This window comes from Octopus sinensis, linkage group LG6 (genome assembly GCF_006345805.1).
Source record: "Octopus sinensis linkage group LG6, ASM634580v1, whole genome shotgun sequence".
Classification (NCBI taxonomy): domain Eukaryota; kingdom Metazoa; phylum Mollusca; class Cephalopoda; order Octopoda; family Octopodidae; genus Octopus; species Octopus sinensis.
In genome coordinates, this window is record NC_043002.1 from 55,751,434 (window position 1) to 55,772,827 (window position 21,394).

The 21,394-nt window shown below is 37.5% G+C and overlaps 1 protein-coding gene across 1 annotated transcript in view; it reads right to left on the reverse strand.

Annotated features, from left to right (window-relative positions):
* Positions 1–3,891: 3,891 nt before the first annotated feature.
* LOC115212952 (nuclear pore complex protein Nup85) overlaps positions 3,892–21,394 on the reverse strand; it is a 43,639-nt gene continuing 26,136 nt past the window's right edge. Inside the window, exons 14-22 of the mRNA XM_029781805.2 lie at positions 20,902–20,952; positions 18,782–18,882; positions 17,763–17,848; positions 14,882–14,913; positions 13,043–13,143; positions 9,206–9,305; positions 6,609–6,660; positions 4,948–5,040; positions 3,892–4,110 (exon numbers count right to left, since the gene is read on the reverse strand). Coding sequence (XP_029637665.1) covers positions 4,006–4,110; positions 4,948–5,040; positions 6,609–6,660; positions 9,206–9,305; positions 13,043–13,143; positions 14,882–14,913; positions 17,763–17,848; positions 18,782–18,882; positions 20,902–20,952 — 721 coding nt within the window. The 3' untranslated portion in view covers positions 3,892–4,005. The remainder of the gene's footprint in view (positions 4,111–4,947; positions 5,041–6,608; positions 6,661–9,205; positions 9,306–13,042; positions 13,144–14,881; positions 14,914–17,762; positions 17,849–18,781; positions 18,883–20,901; positions 20,953–21,394) is intronic.

Genomic DNA, 21,394 nt, shown 5'->3' on the forward strand with positions numbered 1-21,394 from the left:
CTTGCATCTTTTATTCTTTATTTGTTTCGGTCATTAGACTGGGGCCATGCTGGAGCACCACCTTGAAGAGTTTTTAGTTGAAGGAATCAACCCCAGTACTATTTTTTCTTTTAAGCCTGGTACTTATTCTATTGCTCTCTTTTGCTAAACCACTAAGTCATGGGTACACAAACATAGCAACGCTTGTTGTCTTGCAGTGGTGGGGGACAAACACAGACACAAAGACATGCGCGTTCTCACACACACACATATACAAAGCATCCAATCCACACTGTAAAGTGGTTGGTGTTCAGAAGGGCATCCAGCTGTAAAAATCCTGCCAAAACAGTCACAGACGTCTGGTGCAAGCTTGTGCCTGGCCAGCACCTGTCAAACCATCCCACCCATGCCAGCATAGAAGGCAGACATTAAATGATAATGATGATGATGATACAACAGGCTTCTTTCAGTTTCTTTCTACCAAATCCACTCACAAGTCTTTGGTCAGCCCAAGATTTTATAGTAGAAGACACTTGACCAAGGTGCCACACAGTGGGACTGAATCCAGAACCATGTGGTTGGGAAGTAAACTTTGCAAGCACACAGCCATGCCTGTACCCTGTTCATCATATATTATTTTAATATGCTTATATACTGACATGTAACAATATTGCAGAGTACAATGCAAGCTCACTGCTGTCATGATAAACTGTGGCTTAAGCAAATAGATGGAGAGACAATGTAGAGTGAGGAAGACTCTTGATTCTTGTCTTGTCAATAACTTGGCACACTGTGTATTGTGCTGGTGTCTCAATACACCTGGTAGGCTCTATAGCAGTGGTTAGTGACAGGAAGAGCATCCAGCTGAAAATAAAAAGTACAGACGAGATATGGTCTCTGAACTAGGCAAGCAGTAGCATTGAGTAAGAACTGACTGAAACTGCAACAAACCATCCAACCCATGTCTACATAGAAAGTGGACGTCCCACATTATATGCACCTGTGCTGGTGACACATAAAAAGAACCCATGCTGATCCCACATTATATGCACCTGTGCTGGTGCCACATAGAAAGTACCTATGCTGGTGCTACATTATATGCACCTGTGTTGGTGTCACATAGAAAGCACCAGTGCTGGTGCCATGTGATATGCATCTGTGCTGGTGTCACACAGAAAGCACCCATGCTGGTCCCACATTATATGCACCTGTGCTGGTGCCACAGAGAAAACATCCATACTGGTACCATATTATATACACCTGTACTGGCGCCACATTATATGCACCTGTGCTCATGCCATGCAGAAAGCACCAGTGCTGGCCCCAAATAGAAAGCACCCATGCTGGTGCCACATTATAATCATCAGTGTTGGTGCCACATAAAAGGCACTCATTACAACGTGTAGAGTCACTGGCATTAGGAATGCCATCCAGCCATAGAAACTATATCAAAACAGACTGGAGCCAGTTGAAGCTCTCCAGCTCACCAGCACCTCTCAAACCTTCCAACCCATGCCAGCAGGAAAAATGGATGTTAAATGATGACGATGAAGCAGGTCAATAGAATCATGTAAGATGAAGGTGAGAAACTAGAAATAATAAAACAATTGAACAAGTGGTGATGTGAAGAACTGTGTTACAGAAAATAAGTTTTAATGATGGCTTATAAAGGACTTTCTAGTTAAACCTTGTCATTCAGTGGATTGAGCTATTGTCTTGACATATGAAACAGCATTAAATTAAAATAGTTATTTGTGCATCATATCTAATGTATATAAACCATTTGAAAAGCATGATGCTATGAATTTTGTCTGAAAGAAAATCTTTTTAACTACATTGTGTTAAAAGCATAATATATATGAGAGCAAGACGAAATATCATCTCAGCAATGACTCCTGAGAATGACAGACATGTTTCAGCCTTTATGAGCCATGTCCATGATGTATACCCAGTTACCACATACCTAGACAAAACTGTCCCCTTTGATACATAGAGAACAGTGAATAATACATTCACTAATATTGCAGAAAGCTTGCAGAGCCATAGTAAACTTGGTGTGCATTTGAAAAGTGCCTGATATTCTTATGAGTCACTTGCAACAATATTCACCTTACTTTAATATATCCTTTACTTGTTTCAGGCATTACACTGTGATCATGCTGAGGCACTCCCTTGAAGAATTTTTAGCCAAATAAATTGACCCAAGTACATTTTTTTTAAACCTGCTACTTATTCTATCGGTCTCTCTTGCCAAACCGCTCAGTTACAGTGACATAAACACACCAACACCAATTATCACGATAGGGGTGGGAGCAATATATACCTATATATGTATACACACATCTGACAGGCTTCTTTCACTTTCTGTCAAACAAATCCTCTCAAAGATTTGGTCAGCCTTCAGGCTATAGCAGAAAACAGTGAGACTGACCTGGAACCATGTGGCTAGGAAGCAAGCTTCTTACCACACAGCCACACCTGTACCTATATATATTGTTTTTGTAATACAAGTCTATGAAGAGATTTTCTCCTTGACAAAGTTACATCATGCTTTTCAGTATGTACATATATTAGGTATGGTACACAGATAGCGATTCTGTATTTAATTAAAACAGGAGGAACAGGTTTATATTTTATATCCTTGTATCGGATATAAAACAAAGCAGGGGAGAAGTATATATACAATGCACTACTATTACTATTACACAAGATTCAACATTCTGTAGCAAAGGCTCACAGTAACCAGCTACCAACACAAATTGTTAACGACCCAAAAGTTGTCTATTTAATAGAAATGTCTTAGTCCACTTTTAGTCACATGTGGAAGGTCAGAATCCTTCCACGATATAAAAGAAATTATACTAAGTTAATAATTAATACTAATATTTCACACCTTTGAAGATAGAAAACAGATGAGTTAGTGACAGGACAGGCATCCAGCAGTAAACACCACCTCAATAATATAATCATCTAACCCATGCTACCATGGAAGAATGGATGTAAAAACTGACTAGAAAAGGAGTTTGTTGATGCAATTGTCTTTGAGCAATACAAGCTAGTCATCATTCTAGTTCATTTATCAATAGGCACCATGGTTAAGTACAGCCGAACACTTGAAGCACTACTGAGTTCAACTCACCATATACACCAGAACCGTAACAGAAAGTGCTCCTCCCACACACCAATTTCAATAAATTCACTGCAACCATGCCAATAAATGAAAACTCATAGAACCCAGCAGTTGTTTTTGTTTTAGCAATTTCTGGTCTTAGATAAATTATATTTTAATTAATTGAAACCAATGAAGTTTATTTAATAGAGAATAAGATACAACTCTCTAATGCCAGTGTTACAAATAACTGCACCCTGTATGCTGTGTGAAGTGGTTGGTGTTAGGAAGGGCATCCTGGTTGGTGTTAGGAAGGGCATCCAACTGTAAAAACCCTGCCAAATGAAAACATATGAGAATTGTAGCCAGGGGCCACACCTTGAAGGGAAGGTCTCCATGTAAAAACTGACTCCAACTGTGATGACCTGTTCAACCCATCCCTACCAGCATAGAAAGTGGAAGTAAAATAACAATGAAGATGATAATCATTTTTGTAATGATTTTATTTAATAATTTAAATAATATTTCTCCATAGCCAGATATGTTTTCACAGAATATTGGAAACAAATCTAACAAGATCATTCATTTGCAATATTCTATGGGAAAATGTCTGGTCAAGGGGGAAATATTACCGTATTTGGAAACAGGTAAAGGCTAATAACAAGGGAAGGGCATCTGACTGCAGAAAATCTGCCTTAATAAATTTTGTCCTATGCAAGCATGGGAAAGTGAGCATAAAAACAATGATGACGATGATGAAAAATCTATAAATATTTTTTCAGCAAATAATCATGAAAACAGTCAATATTATAATATAAAGCTTTATTTTGCAACATGATTAAATGGATAAACAGTTTGACGATAATTTACAATGTAATGGCTTTGAATAAGAATTTTCCAAATGTTTTGTTTTACAGTTAGGATAGTTTAACACTACCCTCAAGAATAATGGATCGGTCTAAATTCCGAATGAGAGCAAAACGGACGTTGTAAAGTTTGGTCTTCTCAACTTCCAGCATTTTCTACAAAATTAGAGAGAAAAAAAAGCAATTACTAATATGTGTGCGTGCATGCACGTGTGTGTGTGTGTGTAAAGGTGAATATAATTATGTCAATACACTAAAGAGTTGCTTAAATAAAATCACTGGAGCTCAATGCAATCCTTGGACCCATTGGATCCAGTCAAAGCATCCCACCCATACCAGTATGGAACATGGACATTAACTGATGTTGTTGGGACTCTACATACTTCAAAACTTTTATGCTTCCTGAAATTTGCCAACAGTACACCTGATGCCCCCACCATCTTTTTTAAAATGATTCATTCTCTGTGCCCTGTTTTATGTACTGCGCATCCCCTCTTGGCTACTTTCCCTGATGAGTTTTAGTGCACCTGAGCACTATATACAATAAGTTCATCTGCCGTTACATTCTGAGTTCAAATTCCACCGAGGTCGACTTTGCCTTTCATCCTTTCGGGGTGGATAAATTAAGTACCAGTTACGCACTGGGGTCAATGTAATCGACTTAATCCGTTTGTCCTTGTTTGTCCCCTGTGTTTAGACCCTTGTGGGTAGTAAAGAAATAGGTATTTCATCTATCTTTACATTCTGAGCTCAAATTCTGCCAAGGTCATCGACTTTGCCTCTCATCCTTTCGGGGTTGATAAATTAAGTACCAGTTGCGTACTAGAGTCGATCTAATTGACTGGCCCTCTCCCCAAAAATTTCAGGCCTTGTGCCTAGAGAAGAAAAGATTAATTAGCTTCACATAACAGTAGTAGAGGAAACTAGATATGATGTGAACATATACACACACACACATACGCACAATATAGAAACATAAGTCCCTTGGCATACCTTTTGATTGTCGTCTCCAATAAGACTGATTTCTTTCGTTAATTCCTCAACACAATGCATCAGTTCATAGGTTTGCTGACTGTTGATAAGCATCTAGAAACAATACGAACAACATACATTATCAATATGGTCGCTTTTATATATAAATATATACACACACACACACTTGTTTCTGTCATTAGACTACAGCCATGCTAAGGCACTGCTTTAGCCAAACAAATTGACCTCAGTACCTATCTTTTACGTTTGGTAGCTATTCTTTCAGTCTCTTTTGCTGGACCACTAAGTTATGGAGATGTAAACGAACCAACACCAGTTGTGAAGCAATGGTGGAGCCAAACACATACATGAAAACACATACACACACACATATATATATATAATGGGTTTCCAAACAGTAAAAATCACATCATAAGCTTACTTAGTTTTGACTTACTGAGGGTTAAACAACAACAGTATTTGAGACCCAGATCAACCTGCCTGACACTGTCCTTCATTCAATGAAACAAACTTTTCATTTCAAAGTGATCTAAATTAGAATCGTCCATCAAAATTTTGTGCTAATTTATGTTCCAGGCATCAGCTTCATAGCGGCAAAGTTATTTTATTAAATTCTTTATTATTTTCAATAATAAAGAATTTAATTATTATCTTCACAATTGATTGATTACACTGACATTGACCATGACTAAAGTCTCACTTGGCTTGACAAGTCAACATTAGCATGGTATATCACCAAGGGTCATGGTCGCCTGTTACTGCCTCCATGAGACCCAATGCTCAAAATGGTGCTTTTTATGTGCCACCAGCACAAGTGCCAGTCAGATGGCACCAGTATCGGCCACAACTCCAATTTCACTCAGTTCAACAGTGGTTTTGTAATAAGAAATCTACTTCCCAACCACATGGTTCCGGGTTCAGTTCCACTGCATGGCACCTTGGGCAAATGTCATGTTATAGCCTTAAGCTGACCAAAGTGTATGAGTGGATTTAGTAGCTGGAAACTAAAAGAAACAACTAAAAATTCTTGGAAGTGATGCCCCAGCATGGCCGCAGTCTAATAACTGAAACAAGTAAAAGATAACATTAACACAATATTTCATACAGAGAGATGCCTGGTGCAGCCATCTGGTTCGCCAGTCTTCAGTCAAATCATCTAACCCACGCTAGCATGGAAAGCAGACGTTAAATATTGATGATGATGATGAGAGATGTTTGTGACTTCAATACGTTGTGCTTGTGAAGACCTGTTGAACTGAATGAAATTGGTGTTGTGGCTGATACTGATGGCGTCTGACTGGCACCTGTCCTGGTGGCATGTAAAAAGCACCATTTGAGCATTGGGCCTCATAGAGACAGTGAAAGGTGACCAAGGCCCTTAGTGATGCACCTTACTCATGTTGACCTGTCAAGCCAAGTGAGACCGCAGTCATGGCCAATGCCAGTGTCAGGTCAATGGCACCCCTGCCGGTGGCATGTAAAAGGCACCCACCATAGTCTTGTACTGGTTGGCATTAAGAAGGGTTGGAACCAGGTACCACTCCAGGCTTACCAGTTTCCAGTCAAACCATCCAACCCATGCCAGCATGGAAAGAGGACATTAAACAATGATGATGACAACAACAACAACAACAACAAGAGTATTAAGGAATCCTTCTTACTTCCTGAGATTCTAAGAGTGGTAAAGCATCACAGAGGAGAGTGATCCAGAAACTGAAAAATACAAAATATTTCACATTTTACACAAAATGTCTCCTTCAAATGACACACAAAACAATACAACCCACTGAATATTACAATTAGGGGAGTTAGGGTCCAGTCACATACTGGAGAAAGGGGGAGTCAATATCTCCCTTCGATCACAAATGACCCTGGGATTGCACCTACAAAGTTACCCTTCAAGGCACAAGTCTGGGGTAGGTTGTATATGGAAGACCAGCAGTTGCCCATGCATACCAGCCTCCCCCTCTCCACGCCACCGATGTTATTCAAGGGAAGGCAAAGGGGCCGATACAGCTTGGCATCAGTGACATCACAACTCATTTCTACCGCTGAGTGAACTGAAGCAATGTGAAATAGTGTCTTGCTCAAGAACACAACGCACAGCCCGGTCCATGAATCGAACTCACAACCTCACGATCGTAAGCTCGACACTCTAACCACTGAGCCATGCACCTTCACATCTCCCAAGCATACAACTTTGATAACCAACAACTTTGATAACCACAGGCATGACTGTGTGGTTAAGTTGGCTTCCCAACTACATGGTTTCAGTCTGAATGTGTGAAACTTTGAGCAAGCATCTTCTACTATAGCCTTAGGCCAATCACACACACAAACTCTCACACACATATATCATTGCTATTATGTTAAACTGTCTTATGTTCAAATTTGGCCAATTGCGTTTGTTTTCAATATTTAATTTTGCTTGCAATAGCCGGTTCTTTTGGTCAAACTATCATATCTCCAGCTGCTTCAGACGCCAACATATGAAAATTGTCAAAGTGTAGTAGTACAACAGTTAAGCATTTTTCAAAAGTCCCACATACAACAGTTTTACAAAAATATTTCTGACTGAAAATATCATACATGCTTGGAATTATGATTTTATGCACCCAACAAAGTATTATCATTAAACTGAAATTGTTGCTAATGTAAAAAGAAATGGAATGGTGAAACTATTTTTTCATTTTCTGAAAAAATATTTAAAAATGAAAAAATGGAACTAGCTCAATTTAGCACCATGATATCTAGGGGTAGATGGAACATATATTTCTTTTACATTTTAATTTAAGTTTATTATATTAATTCTAATTATATTAATTTATAAATTAATTCATGCATATATATTTTTTGCATTTTATTTTTTTTCCATATATTTTCTCATATCTTTTCATATCTTCATTCATATTTTTTGTTTAACATTCACCTGAATTTTTGTCATTCGTGTTAGTTTCCATTCGTTTCTTATTCATCCCCTTCATTTGGATATATATATCTTCTTTATTTTTTCATTCTAATAATTTTTTATTTTCTTCTCATTAGTATATGTATTTTTTCTGCATTCGTATATATTTTCTCATTTGTATATATATTTCATTTGCATATATTTTTTTAGGCGTAATTCACATTTAATTCTTGAATTAATTATGGCTTAAACTGCAGGGTTCAATGAATTTACACATCTATATGTTTTGGCATACCAGAAATTTATTTATACATCTGTATAGTTTGATATACCTGTAAGTTGAAATATATAATGATAGATAAAATTATAAATGGAGGATAGGTGGACTTGAATATTGGGGTTGTATATAAAGGGAGGTTCTGTAAGAGACTGGGTGTCTCAAGAACATAGTACACGACCTCATGAATCACAACTTTGAACATGAATAGTAAGTATTAAATATAATATTCTATAACATGGTTGAATTTATATTCTGATAGGATGATTTTATGGGGATTTCTGTCTCTAATGATACTTTGATATATATGTATATATATATATATATGACACGTAAAAGCACCAACTGATCGTGGCCGTTTTGTCAGCCTCCTCTGGCCCCTGTGCCGGTGGCACGTAAAAAGCACCTACTACACTCACGGAGTGGTTGGCATTAGGAAGGGCATGCAGCTGTAGAAACACTGCTAGATCAGACTGGAGCCTGGTGCAGCCTCCTGGCTTCCCAGACCCTGGTCGTACCGTCCAACCCATGCTAGCATGGAAAACGGACGTTAAATGATGATGATGATGCTTGTTTTTTTTTACTCTTTTTAGTTGTTTCAGTCATTTGACTGTGGCCATGCTAGAGCACCGCCTTTAGTCAAGCAAATCGACCCCAGGACTTATTCTTTGTAAGCCTATTTCTTATTCTATCATTCTCTTTTGCCAAACCACTAAGTTACGGTTGTCAAGCGATTTTGGGGAGAACAAACACAAACACATACATATATATATATATATATATATATATATATATATACATATATATGACAGGCTTCTTTCAGTTTCCATCTACCAAATCCACTCACAAGGCTTTGGTCGGCCCGAGGCTATAGTAGAAGACACTTGCCCAAGCTGCCACAGTGGGAATAAACCCAGAACCATGTGGTTGGTAAGCAAGCTACTTACCACACAGCCACTCCTGTGCCTATATATATATATATATATATATATATATATATATATATTGTCCACACTTTTGCATAATCGCAACGATATACAGACAGACAATACAAAACTTTTAACATCACTTACACCTTTGGAGCCAGCCTTGCACTGATCAATGATACCAAGAGATTAGCAGCTTCCTGGATTTCTCCTTCCTCGTAGAGTTTATGAAATTCACGGTACTGACCTGATGTTGAAATAAGACACAATAATCAACATGCAATATAAACAGACGATTCAATAAATGTTTCTGCCTGAGCTGTTGCTCATTATGTTACTATAATGAAATGCTAGTCTCACAGTGATAATGATCAAACTGGTAAATAACTGATTTATATGTAGCTGGAGTAGGTCATGCAAGAGTTCAATATTTGGGCCCTCCTAACCAAAGAACAATGCCAGTGGAAAGTACAAACAATTGAATATTTCAGTAGGTGGACCAACACCATCAGCTCAAGGAACTTCTCATTTTGGTTCCAGGAGGTTCAAACTTTGATGGCATTTGAAACATCCTTTTTACTGTAAAAAAAGAAAATCACCCAGAGTCCTACATGTGAAGTTGGGCCTTTGTTGGCTTCAAATTTTTGGCACAAGGCCAGCAATTTCAGGGGAGCGGGCTAAGTCGATTACATTGACCCTAGTACTTAATTGATACTTATTTTATCACCCCCAAAAGGGATGAAAGGTAAAATCAACCTCAGTGGAATTTGAACTCGGATTCTGATGGATAAAATGCCACAAAGCATTTTGTCTGGTGTGCAAACAAGTCTGCCAGTTCACCACCTTAATTTGGGTCTATATTATGTTTTAATACACTACAATCTGTATTTCTTGAATATGTGCTGTTAAAATTGGAATGCATCTAATACGCCAGAGCACCTTTTATGCCATCAAATATGGTAAATGCTAATTTATGCTTTAACATCACATTTTATACACAATTTCCGTCACATCCCTTTAACTTTTCTAATTTGTTTTGCTTTTTTGGGAAGTGGAGAAATGGAAGGTTTAATCCTTCTGCCTGGCACTTGAAGACAGAAACATCTCCAGACTGTCCTTACAGTATCATCACCTTCTATACTCTTCAATTAAATAGCCAATAGTTCCTGTAGTGTCCTATGGATTTTCCCCAGTTAGTTAGTCGAATATATCTCCTTCATTAATATAATGCAGGTAGTCCTTCAATAATCTATACTGCATTGTCTAAGCGAGAACTTCAACAGATCACAGCAGACATACCCCTTAAAAAAACCAGCTCCAACTCCCTATATTTCATTAAAAAATTAATTTCCTATGTTGACAACAAAAGTTAAAAACAAAGCCAAAAGCCAGTTTGTGTGTTGTCCCCATCTGTTTTCCCTTTTTTCCTATAAGCATAAACCTGTTGACTCAAGCAGGGAATCCCTCCGCCAATCTGGGTTATCTGATCGAGCAATCCAGCATGGACATCATCATTGTTTTAGTATCAGCTTTTCCCTGCTTGCATGAGGTGTAGACAGAATTTGTTGAGCCAACTATTCAATGGCCAAATGTCCTTCCCGTTTCCAACCTTCACCTTTTGCTAAGCAAGCTAATATTTCCCATAGCTGGACATGTTTCTCACAGAAGACTGGAGACAAACAATCTCGCTTGTATGATGACAATGCTTGTGATGTGTAGACAAAAACACACACACACCAATAAACAATTGGCTTTTTTTTTAATTCCTATCAAATCCATTCACAAAGCTTTGGGCAACAGGGATTATAATAGAAGACACTTGCCCAATGTGCCATGCAAGGAGACTAAACCCAAGACTACATCTTTGTGATGCTAGCTTCTCAACCACATGGCTACATCTGCACCTATAGCCACACCAATATATAAACAGCCAACAGGCTTCAGTATTTATGTCTTCCTACCAAATTTCACCCTCAAAGCATTCATCAACCAAATGTATGGTAGAGTACACATACACAAGGCACCATATAGACGGATTGAACATGGAACCGTGTAGTTGCAAGGCTAACTTCTTAACCACCCAGCCATAATTGTGGCCATTACCTTAGGTTAATGTGGAATGTTATCTATAGAAAAATTTCTCTTGAGGAAGATCTGTCTCTCCCACTTCACTCGAAAACCTGATCTAAGCCTCATATTACAGGGGTAAGCTCAAAACCCTGGAAACATCCAGCATATATTTATTAGAAACCAACTCATGCCAACATAGAAAGTGGACATTAAATGAAGAGTGATCTTCTTTGGCCTTTTCATCATTGGTCAAGAGTATTTCAGAGACAGTGACTTCTTCATTCCCCACATCTGACTTCTTCACTTAACATCATCCCAAACAGAACATTTCATGGACAATAAGTCCCATGTGTGCTTGACATGAGTTTTGACAATACCAGCAGTAAAGCAATGCTAAGGCAGAAGTGTCTGCCACAGATGTGTACTTACATTTTTGTTTTGCATCCTCAGAATGTTGAATGCAAGAACCTTCATAAGCTTTGGCTCCTCTGTACACAGTTGATCTCCACCTGCTGCGGTCCCTTACTGACTGTTCCCATTTTGCTTCATCAATGGAGAACTCTTTCAGAGTAGGTCATGCTCCTCTTTCCATCTGTTAGTTCTCTACGCAACACTTATTTGGGGATTCTGGAGTCATCTGGATCTAAGTATGGAGTTGGGTGATGGGATTTGTGCTCTTCAGAACACTTCCATGCTAAGGACTTTGTTTCACTCCTCAACAACAACACTTGTGGAAGCCATTAAGTTTCCTTTTCTAACTTGAATATGTTGTCCAGGCTTTATTTCCATAAAGAAGAGTTCTGGAGTCACATAAAAAGCACCTTTTCACATGGTTAATGCCATGTAAAAAGAACCCAGGACACTCACACAATGGAGCCAGGTGCAGCTCTCTGGTTTACCAGCTCCTGTCAAACCATGCTAGTGTAGCAAGTCATAAAAGACGGTAATGATGTAATGGTCATGTTGCCCAAATAGGTATAATTGTTAGTTTCCCATTGGTTAAAATTACTGCCCATATTTGAATTCTAAACATTCATCAAAGAGAAATCTTTCACAAAATACGGTTCTTAGAATTCAAGTTTGAGCAGTTATAAAAATCCTGATTTTTAGGAAATTAATCAGTGATCATTGGTTGTCACTTGACTCCACGACGTTCACTCTCAGTAATCGTTGGATGTCACTCATTTCCACGACACTCGTTCTTTTGAGATATTGGCTATTTTTATGCCATACCTGTTACTTAAATCCAACAAGACTTATTTGTATTGTTGTGTAAACTCTAGTAGTTTAGTATGAAAGAATTAGCTAGTATAAATTTTATGTTGTAACTTTCAACGACAAATTTCTTTAACTTTTAAATGTACAGTAAATACTAAATGTACATAAATAAACTAATATAGTAAATACTTTCTCTTTCTTCATTTTCTTCAATCTGCTAATGCAATTTATTTCTGCAACTATGAAACTGTTTTTATACCAGTGATAAAGAACACGAACTTATTTATCTTCAACATACAGCGTCTTGGTGTATATAATTCATCACGGCATTTATGTAGCTTGCGTTAAGATTTATGTATAGTGATAATACTTATAATTAAGTGATAAGTGACAGGTTTATCAATATAGATTCTAACTCAAGAAATGAAATATATGTATTATCTCTTCCAAGTCGAAGCCATACAAATAAGATAAAACATCCTTATAAGTGATAAAATAAGTAAATCACCACATTATAAAAGTGATACCCTATCATCATTATACCAGCATGGAAAAAGGACATTAAATGATGATGATGAGGAAGAATTGCATAGATACATGTCTGGTGGATCTGAATCTTGGTCTTTGCTTTAAGGTGTTACTTTCCCACTATTACTGTAATAATATTAAGAAGAACAATACCAAGTAAAAACTTACCTAGAAAAGTTAATTTACTGCTCAAAAACATAGATGTACCAAGGTTTTCCAGAAGATCCAAATGGGAGAATTGTCCAGTTTCACAATATTCTGCGAGGATTCTATTAAAAGATAAAACACCTAATTACAAAGTTATTTACATGCCTCACTGAACTCTGAACAATAAACAAAACTCCCAATGCAAACAATAAACTCCTCCAACAATATCTTTCCATCAGCCTACAGACTCACTTGTATCTTACCCACCTCTATCACTCCACCTGTACATCCACTTCCCAGATGCCCATACACCAACCCTAATTATTGGGTTGGTGCATAATTATTGTAGCTTTTTTTCAACAAATTTTATTCAACAAAAACAATAATATTTAACAAAAACATCTTTAAATGATGGTTTGACCATCTGCCAAGCAAAGGAGAAGTAGTAACTGAAGTGGATGGTGAATATGCTCCAGAATAATCATTTAAAGATGTTTTTGTAAAATATTGTTTGTTGAATAAAATTTATTGAAAAAAGCCGCAATAATTATGAACCGACTTAATATCATTTCACATATTTCCACATAACTCAGAGGAACAACTCAGCAGAGGTTATTTAAAGCCAAGAGGAACTCCAGTTTCATGAAGGCTAACAAGCCGAAACTTTGAAGTCCCTGTCACCCCTCCTCTTGTGGCTGTGTGGTAAGAAGCTTGCTCCCCAACCACATGGTTTCAGGTTCAGTTCTACTGCATGGCACCTTGCATAAGTGTCTTCTACTATAGCCTCAGGCTGACCAAAGCCTTGTGAGTGGATTTCGTTGACAGAAATTGAAAGAAGTCTATCATGTGCGTGTGTGTGTGTGTTTGTGTATCTGTTTATCCCCCCCCACCACCATTACTTGACAACCAATGTTGGTGTGTTTAGATCCTTGTAACTTAGCGGTTCAGCAAAGGGGACCAATAGAATAAGTACTAGGCTTACAAAGAGTAAGTACTGGGGTCAATTTGTTCAACTAAAGGCAGTGCTCCAGCACAGCCGCAGTAAAATGACTGAAACAAGAATATATATATATGTGTGTGTGTGTGTGTGTGTGTGTATATAGGTGCAGTAGTAGCTTGCTTACCAATTACATGGTTCTGGGTTCAGTCCCACTGCATGGCACCTTGAGCAAGTGTCTTCTACTATAGTCTTTAGGCCGACCAAAACCTTGTGAGTGGGTTTGGTAGACGGAAACTGAAAGAAGTCCATCATATATATGTGTGTGTGTGTGTGTGTGTATGCATGTGTATGTGTGTATGTATGTATATGTGTATGTATGTGTGTGTGTATGTATGTGTGTGTGTATGTATGTATATGTTTGTGTGTCTGTATTCGTACCCCATTATCGCTTGACAACTGATGTTTGCGTATTTATGTCCCCGTAACTTAACAGTTCGGCAAAAGAGACTGATAGGATAAGTACTAGGCTTAAAAAGAATAAGTACTAGGGTCAATTTATTTGACTAAATGTAGTGCTCCAGTATGGCTGCAGTCAAATGACTGAAACAAATAAAAGAATGTGTGTGTGTGTGTGTGTGTGTGTGTGTGTATGTATGTGAATATCGAACAGTGAGAATGAGTGCTCAACACCATATTGGTGGATAAATATACTTCATTTGCTGGTTGACAAAGCTCTGATTGTGACCATCTCTTCACATGAAACCATTGGTAGCCTTGTTAACCTACATATAAAGTATGTACATATACATATATGTATACACATACATACACACATACAGATAGATAGATAGAAAGCTAGTTATATGTGTGTGTTCGTGTATGTGTACGCTTTTGCATAAGTGAAATTTTCAAGCGCTTACCTTTCTGAGAGTAAAGCAGCGTATGAGCTATCCTGTAAAAGAAACATAAACATCTTAAACCAACATAACACCACTATCACTACTACCACCCATACTCATCCATCCATACATACACACACACACACACACACATATATACTACAATTTCAAACAACATACCATATATAATTAATTTTAAATCATAATAGATTAAATCACTCCAGTGAGTAATATACTGGCTTCAATCTTTGACCCAAACATAAAAGGAATTCCAACCCTAAAGATTTGGTAAGTGCCATTTGATTCTTCATGCACCAATTTGAGTAAAAAAAAATTGCTGGGTACATGCTGTATATGTACTGTATTTGCCCGAAAATAAGACCTAGCATGATTTTTCAGGATGATTTTAATATAAGCCGTTCCCTTAAAATAAACCCTATTTGAAAGAAATAAGCAGCCTCTTCATAGTGGTTCAAACTGCTTTGTTGCAATGTATACGCTGTTCAAATACCTTTTCGGCAGCTAAAAATATCATTACAAAATCTATCCTGGTGTCTCTTTCGTTACTCAAATATTAACAAGTAGTACATCAATCGACAGCCCATGTGCAGAACTTTCAAATGCATCATGTAAGAGTTTCATCAGCGGTCAATACTGGTCAGTAGATGCAAAAATCAATAAAGTACACATTTTCTTTCAGGGCAAAAATCTCCCAGAAAACAACATGATGAAATTGAGTGGGAAATCGTTTGTCAGGTAATTTTCACTCCAAGACAAGATGAATGCATGAAGAAAGAGTTATCCAATTGAGTACAAGAAAGGAATCATGGAGGAATCACTGGGCAAGAATCTTACTGCTTTCTGCAAAGAATTTGAATCCCTGAATGATCCAAAAATGGCATGTAGACTACATTAAACTCAGTCAACAAGTTGACGAGGGAAATGCAAAGAAACGCAAGGTTGGTGACCACTATTTTCTGAGCTAGACGAAGTCATTAGTGAATGGGTTGCTGACAAGAGAGCAAAGGCTTTGGTTGTTTGCACCACAGCTTGGTATATTTCCAGAAGAATTCAAAACATCACAACACTGGCTAGATGGTTTCCTTCAGCAACGAACATTCTCTGAGAAGGCCGACAACACTGTTCAAACTGGAAGACAATGAGATTATTAAACGTGCAGTTGCATTTAAGTCCTTTGTTGATGGGACAGACTTTTCTAAATACCATCTCTCTCCAACATAATTGCTATAGATGAAACTGCAGTGTTCGTGGGCCAAGGATTTCAATCGACAATTGATCAAAGAGGTGTGTCGTCAATCTACATTCCATCTACTGGTTATGAAAGTGTACAAGTTACTTGTATTTTGATAATTTGTCTCGATGGAAGTAAAGCCTCACCTCTATTCATCACTAAAGGTAGGAAGGATAAAATTGAATGCATTTCAGGTACCTGTATTCTGGAAATTGAAAAGGCATGGTGCACACAGGCAGTTTTAAGAAAGTGAATTAATTCTATGCTGCTATATATTTTGTGAGGCCAAAGAGGTTTGATAGTCTGGGATTCAACCAGCATACACCATGCAAAAGACATGAAGAACATCCTTGCAGAAAGAAGAATAGATCAGATCATGATTCTCACAGGAATCAGCCTGTCTCCAGGCTCCTGACAATAAATAAACCATTCAAGGACCATTTGCACATGGAAATCAATGACTACATTGAAAACAGAATGGTGAGAAACCAGCATGGAAATTTTGTGAAAGCCAGACTGCAAGAGATCATGATCTGGGTGATAAATTCATGGAACAAAATCAGACAGCTGTGTTGCCAATGCACTATGATGAGCAGTCTGCACGGACAAGAACTTCTCATTCCAAGAGACCTCTATTGCTCGACAAGAGATTGGAGATGAAAGTTCTGAAGGAAATGGAGTTACACAAAAACTCCACAGGAATTTTGGAATCAGCTGATTTGCAGAACAATGACATTCCAGAGGATGATGACATAACTAATTTTGAATAAAGTGTTAATGGGTTTCTGAGTAAAAGAACATGTAAATCGTCAAGTAAATCTAGATTGTTTTTTTGTAATTTCTGTTTATTTAGTAATTTCATAATTTTCTATTTCGTAATGTCCTTTTTCAGTATATGCAAAAGATATGAACTCTCCTGGAAATGAGCCCTAGTGTGTCATTTCGTAATGAAAGTTAGTATAAACCCTGTCTTATTTTCAGAGAAACACAGTATATATGCATTTCTATAGGTGTATTTGGTATGAGTGTGTATATCATCATCACCATTTAACATGTCTTCCAATGCTGGCATAGATTGGACGGTCAGACAGGATCAGGTAAGCTAGAGAAGACAGCACCATGGTCCACTGTTTACTTGGGCATGATTTTTACAGCTGGATGACACATGAGTGCATACCATATATTTATGTATACATTTTCCCATTTTACACCCAATAGACAGATGAAAAACTTAATACATTGAAGGTGTTGTCATAAATGATCAGTTTTCTTAATGATATACATAACAGTTTCTGATTTAGGTATAAGGCCAGGAATTTTTAAGAAAAGGGGAATGTTACACTAATTCCAGGGGATAGCTAATACCATAATTCTTGAATGGTATGTAGAGCTAAGATATTTATCTCTTAACATGATGATTCATTAGTTTGCAGTGTTAAATTCCTGTCTTCCTGCAAATCCAGGTGAAATCAGCAGAAGAGATAGCAATGCAATGTTCTTCCCTTAAATTGTCACATGAAAACAGGATCCCCACTGCCCTTGGTAAACTACTATAAATGGCACTTCAGACATTGTCTAGGCCACAGACTTTATTAAACTACTAAAACAGGTCTGAAATAGAAGCTGACACCAGACAAAGTAAAATCTCACCTTTGATTTGAGGAACCAACTGAGGGCTTGTCCAACTCGCTTTGTCTTGAGGCATTTTTTACCCATTACTTTGCAAATAGATTTAGCTACCAAAAAGAGAGAAAAACAAGGAGAAGACATTAGTTAAAATGATAATGGTCGTAGCTGGGCAGTCAAGAAGTTTGTGCAATTTCAAGTTCAGTCACACTTCACAAGTGTTTTCTATGGGCAAGTGTTTCCTATGATAGCCATGGGTGTAGATTTGGGAGACAAAAACTGAAAGAAGGCCATTGTATATCCTCATCATCATCATTGTTTAATGTCCATTTTCCATGCTGGCACAGATTGGACAGTTTGACAGAGGATTGGAAAACCAGGAGGCTGCACCAGGCTCCAATCTGATCTGGCAAGGTTTCTACAGCTGGATGTCCTTCCTAATGCCAACCACTTCAAGAATGTAGTGGGTGTTTTTACATGCCACCAGCACAGGTGCCAGTCAGGTGGCACTGGCATTGGTGATGCTCAAATGGTGCTTTTTACGTGCTACTAGCACAGGTGCCAGTCAGGTAGCACTGGCATCAGCCATGCTGGAATAGTGCCTTGACCATCATTTAACATCCATTTTCCATGCTGGCATGGATTGAACAGTTTGACAGGAACTGGCAAGCTGGAGAACTGCACCAGGTTTCAATTGTCTGTTTTGGCATGGTTTCTAAGGTTGGATGCTCTTCCTAACACTAACCACTTTATCAAGTGGACGGGGTGCTTTTTACATGGCACCAGTACCAGATCTTTTTATGCAGCACCAGCACATATTATATATATATATATATATATATATATAATATATATATATATATATATATAGGTATAAATGATGATGATGTGAAACATGAATGGGTTGGTGACAGGATCATTTTCTATGGTGACCATAAAAAATCTGCCTCAATAAACTGTCCAAAATTCATTGAAAGAAAGGCATGTGTATTTCAACAAAAATATGGTAACAAAATGGCCAAAAATATAAAAGAAAAACCCACCATGTTCCTGTAAGCCTCTCGTTTCACAAATATTCAACAATTTCAAGACTTTCTTCTCAGTATCGAGTGGGATACGTTCTAAGTAAAGCTCCAAGTATTCTCTGCAGAAAGATATCAATAGATAAAAGATAAAACAGATATTCTTCAAACGATCCTTAAAAATATGAAACAGAAAATTCAAGTGAAAAGGGTTTAGAAATACATGTTTCACAGACTTATATCAGAAAGAGTTTATGACAAGATAGAGGAAATCAGTAACAGACAAGATAGAGGAGATCAATAACATATTAGGCAAATGCAAAGGCAGTGAGCTGGCAGAATAATTAGCATGCTGGGCAAAATGCTTAGCAGTATTTCGTCTGTCTCTACGTTCTGAGTTCAAATTCTGCTGAGGTTGACTTTGTTTTTTGTCCTTTTGAGAGTCGATAAATTTAAGTACCAGTTGCGTACTGGGGTCGATCTAATCGACTGGCCCCTTCTCCAAATATTTTAGGCCTTGTGCCTAGAGTAGAAAAGGACAGTTGATGCTAATGCAAGAAAATTAACTTTTGTCTGTGTTAAGAGAGTTAAAGGTCACTTTTTGTAGGATCTTTTCACTTTGACCGGCAGATTTTAAAATAATTTCTTTGTAACTAAACACTTTTAAACTTTGTATACTGGTAGAATGTGTCACATAAAACATCTTTTTCTCTTGGTGTTCTTGAGAAAATTCTGTAGTTTGTAAGCTATTTGTTGTTAAATTTCTTGCATTTCGGCAATTTCAACCAATCAATGACGTCTATTGAGGTGAATACAATTTCTGCTGTCGTTTGGCAACAAGTTCAACAACAACTTCCGATGGTGTCAATAATAGATCGATACTAGGGTCATAATTATGGGTGGACACTAAATGAGGGAACGGTTTTGTTATCCAGCTCTGTTTACGAGTGACCCTTCAGTTTATGGCCACAAAATGTTTATATTTGCAGCTTATTTACATTTCTGAAGAAAAAAGATACCCTTCCCCCACCCCTAACCCTAACCCCACATATATAAAAAAATAAAAATTTTAGAGAAAGTGACGATCTTCTTCAAATGTAAACAAATACAAGACACAGCCGGAAGTTGTTGTTGAACTTGTTGCCAAACATCATCATCATCATTATCATCATTTAGCGTCCGTTTTCCATGCTAGCATGGGTTGGACGGTTCAACTGGGGTCTGTGAAGCCGGAAGGCTGCATCAGGCCCAGTCAGATCTGGCAGTGTTTCTACGGCTGGATGCCCTTCCTAACGCCAACCACTCTGATGTGTATTCACCTCAATAGAGTCGTTGATTGGTTAAAATTGCCGAAATGCAAGAAATTTAACAACAAATAGCTTACAAACTACAGAATTTTCTCAAGAACGCCAAGAGAAAAAAATATTTTATGTGACACATTCTACCAGTATACAAAGTTTAAAAGCGTTTAGTTACAAAGAAATTATTTTTAAAATCTGCCGGTCAAAGTGAAAAGATCCTTTTTGTATATGATGGGTGAAGGCTTGTGGCACAGTGGTTAAGGTATTGCTCTTGGGATTGCAAGATCATAGCTTTCTGATTCCCTAAACACTTCGTTTCACATGGCTTCACTGAGCTATATCTGCGTAGCCCTGCAACAGACTGGTATCCTTTCTGGAGGAATGTTGTGGTTTTGGTCACTTAAACTCCATGGAAACTAAGCAACCAGCCCTATAAGCCTTGGGACAGTAATGTCCAGAGGACTGACTTCTAGTCTAAAATATTTGGTCAGAATATGCTATGATGGTGTGTTAAATATGTGATTCTTTTGATGGAATATTTCCATGTATTTCATAGTTTCATAAAGCTGATGCTAATATTCAGTGGAAACACAGCTGAACCCTTTAGCATTTAAACCAGCCAAATGTGGTTCAAATATTCTACTTGTTTTCTGTTCAAAATGGCCAGATCTAGCCTTTCACACTTACCCTACAATCTAACTCTAAAAAATAAATAGTTACCTCATGGAAATCTAAAAGCTGTAAGATAATCCATGATAAATTCAAAACAATGTAAATAAATAAGCAAAATATTTGACAGAGTAACCTGAATGCTAATGAGTTGAACTTGAAAAGTCTTACCTGCCTAACTCAGGACAGAAGTCAAAATAGTGAATACCAATAGGCCATAAACTGCAACAACAAGAATATGGAGCAAAAGATTATTAAGAAACATTCACAATATCTTCAAGGGTAACATATAAATAAAATATTATGAAGACTGTCTTTTAGAGTTTTTTCAAGAATGAGCCTGAATTGCCAACAAATTTTTAAGAACCATTTCATGACAAGAATTCTATCAATTTTTCTTAACTTCAAATGTAAGTAACAAGAAATGGATCTAAGTTGGAGTATTTTAAAAAGAATCGTAAAACTCTCTCTCTCTCTCTCTCCAATGGAATGACACCAATAAAGACACCATTTTAATATCCACTTTTCCATGTTTGCATGGAATTTGTTGAGGCAGGTTTTCTACAACTGGATGCCCTTCCTGTTGCCAACCTTCACCTGCTTCCAAGCAAGGTAAGATTTCTTGTGAAAGATTGAAAATGAACATTTGTTTACAAGCATTACA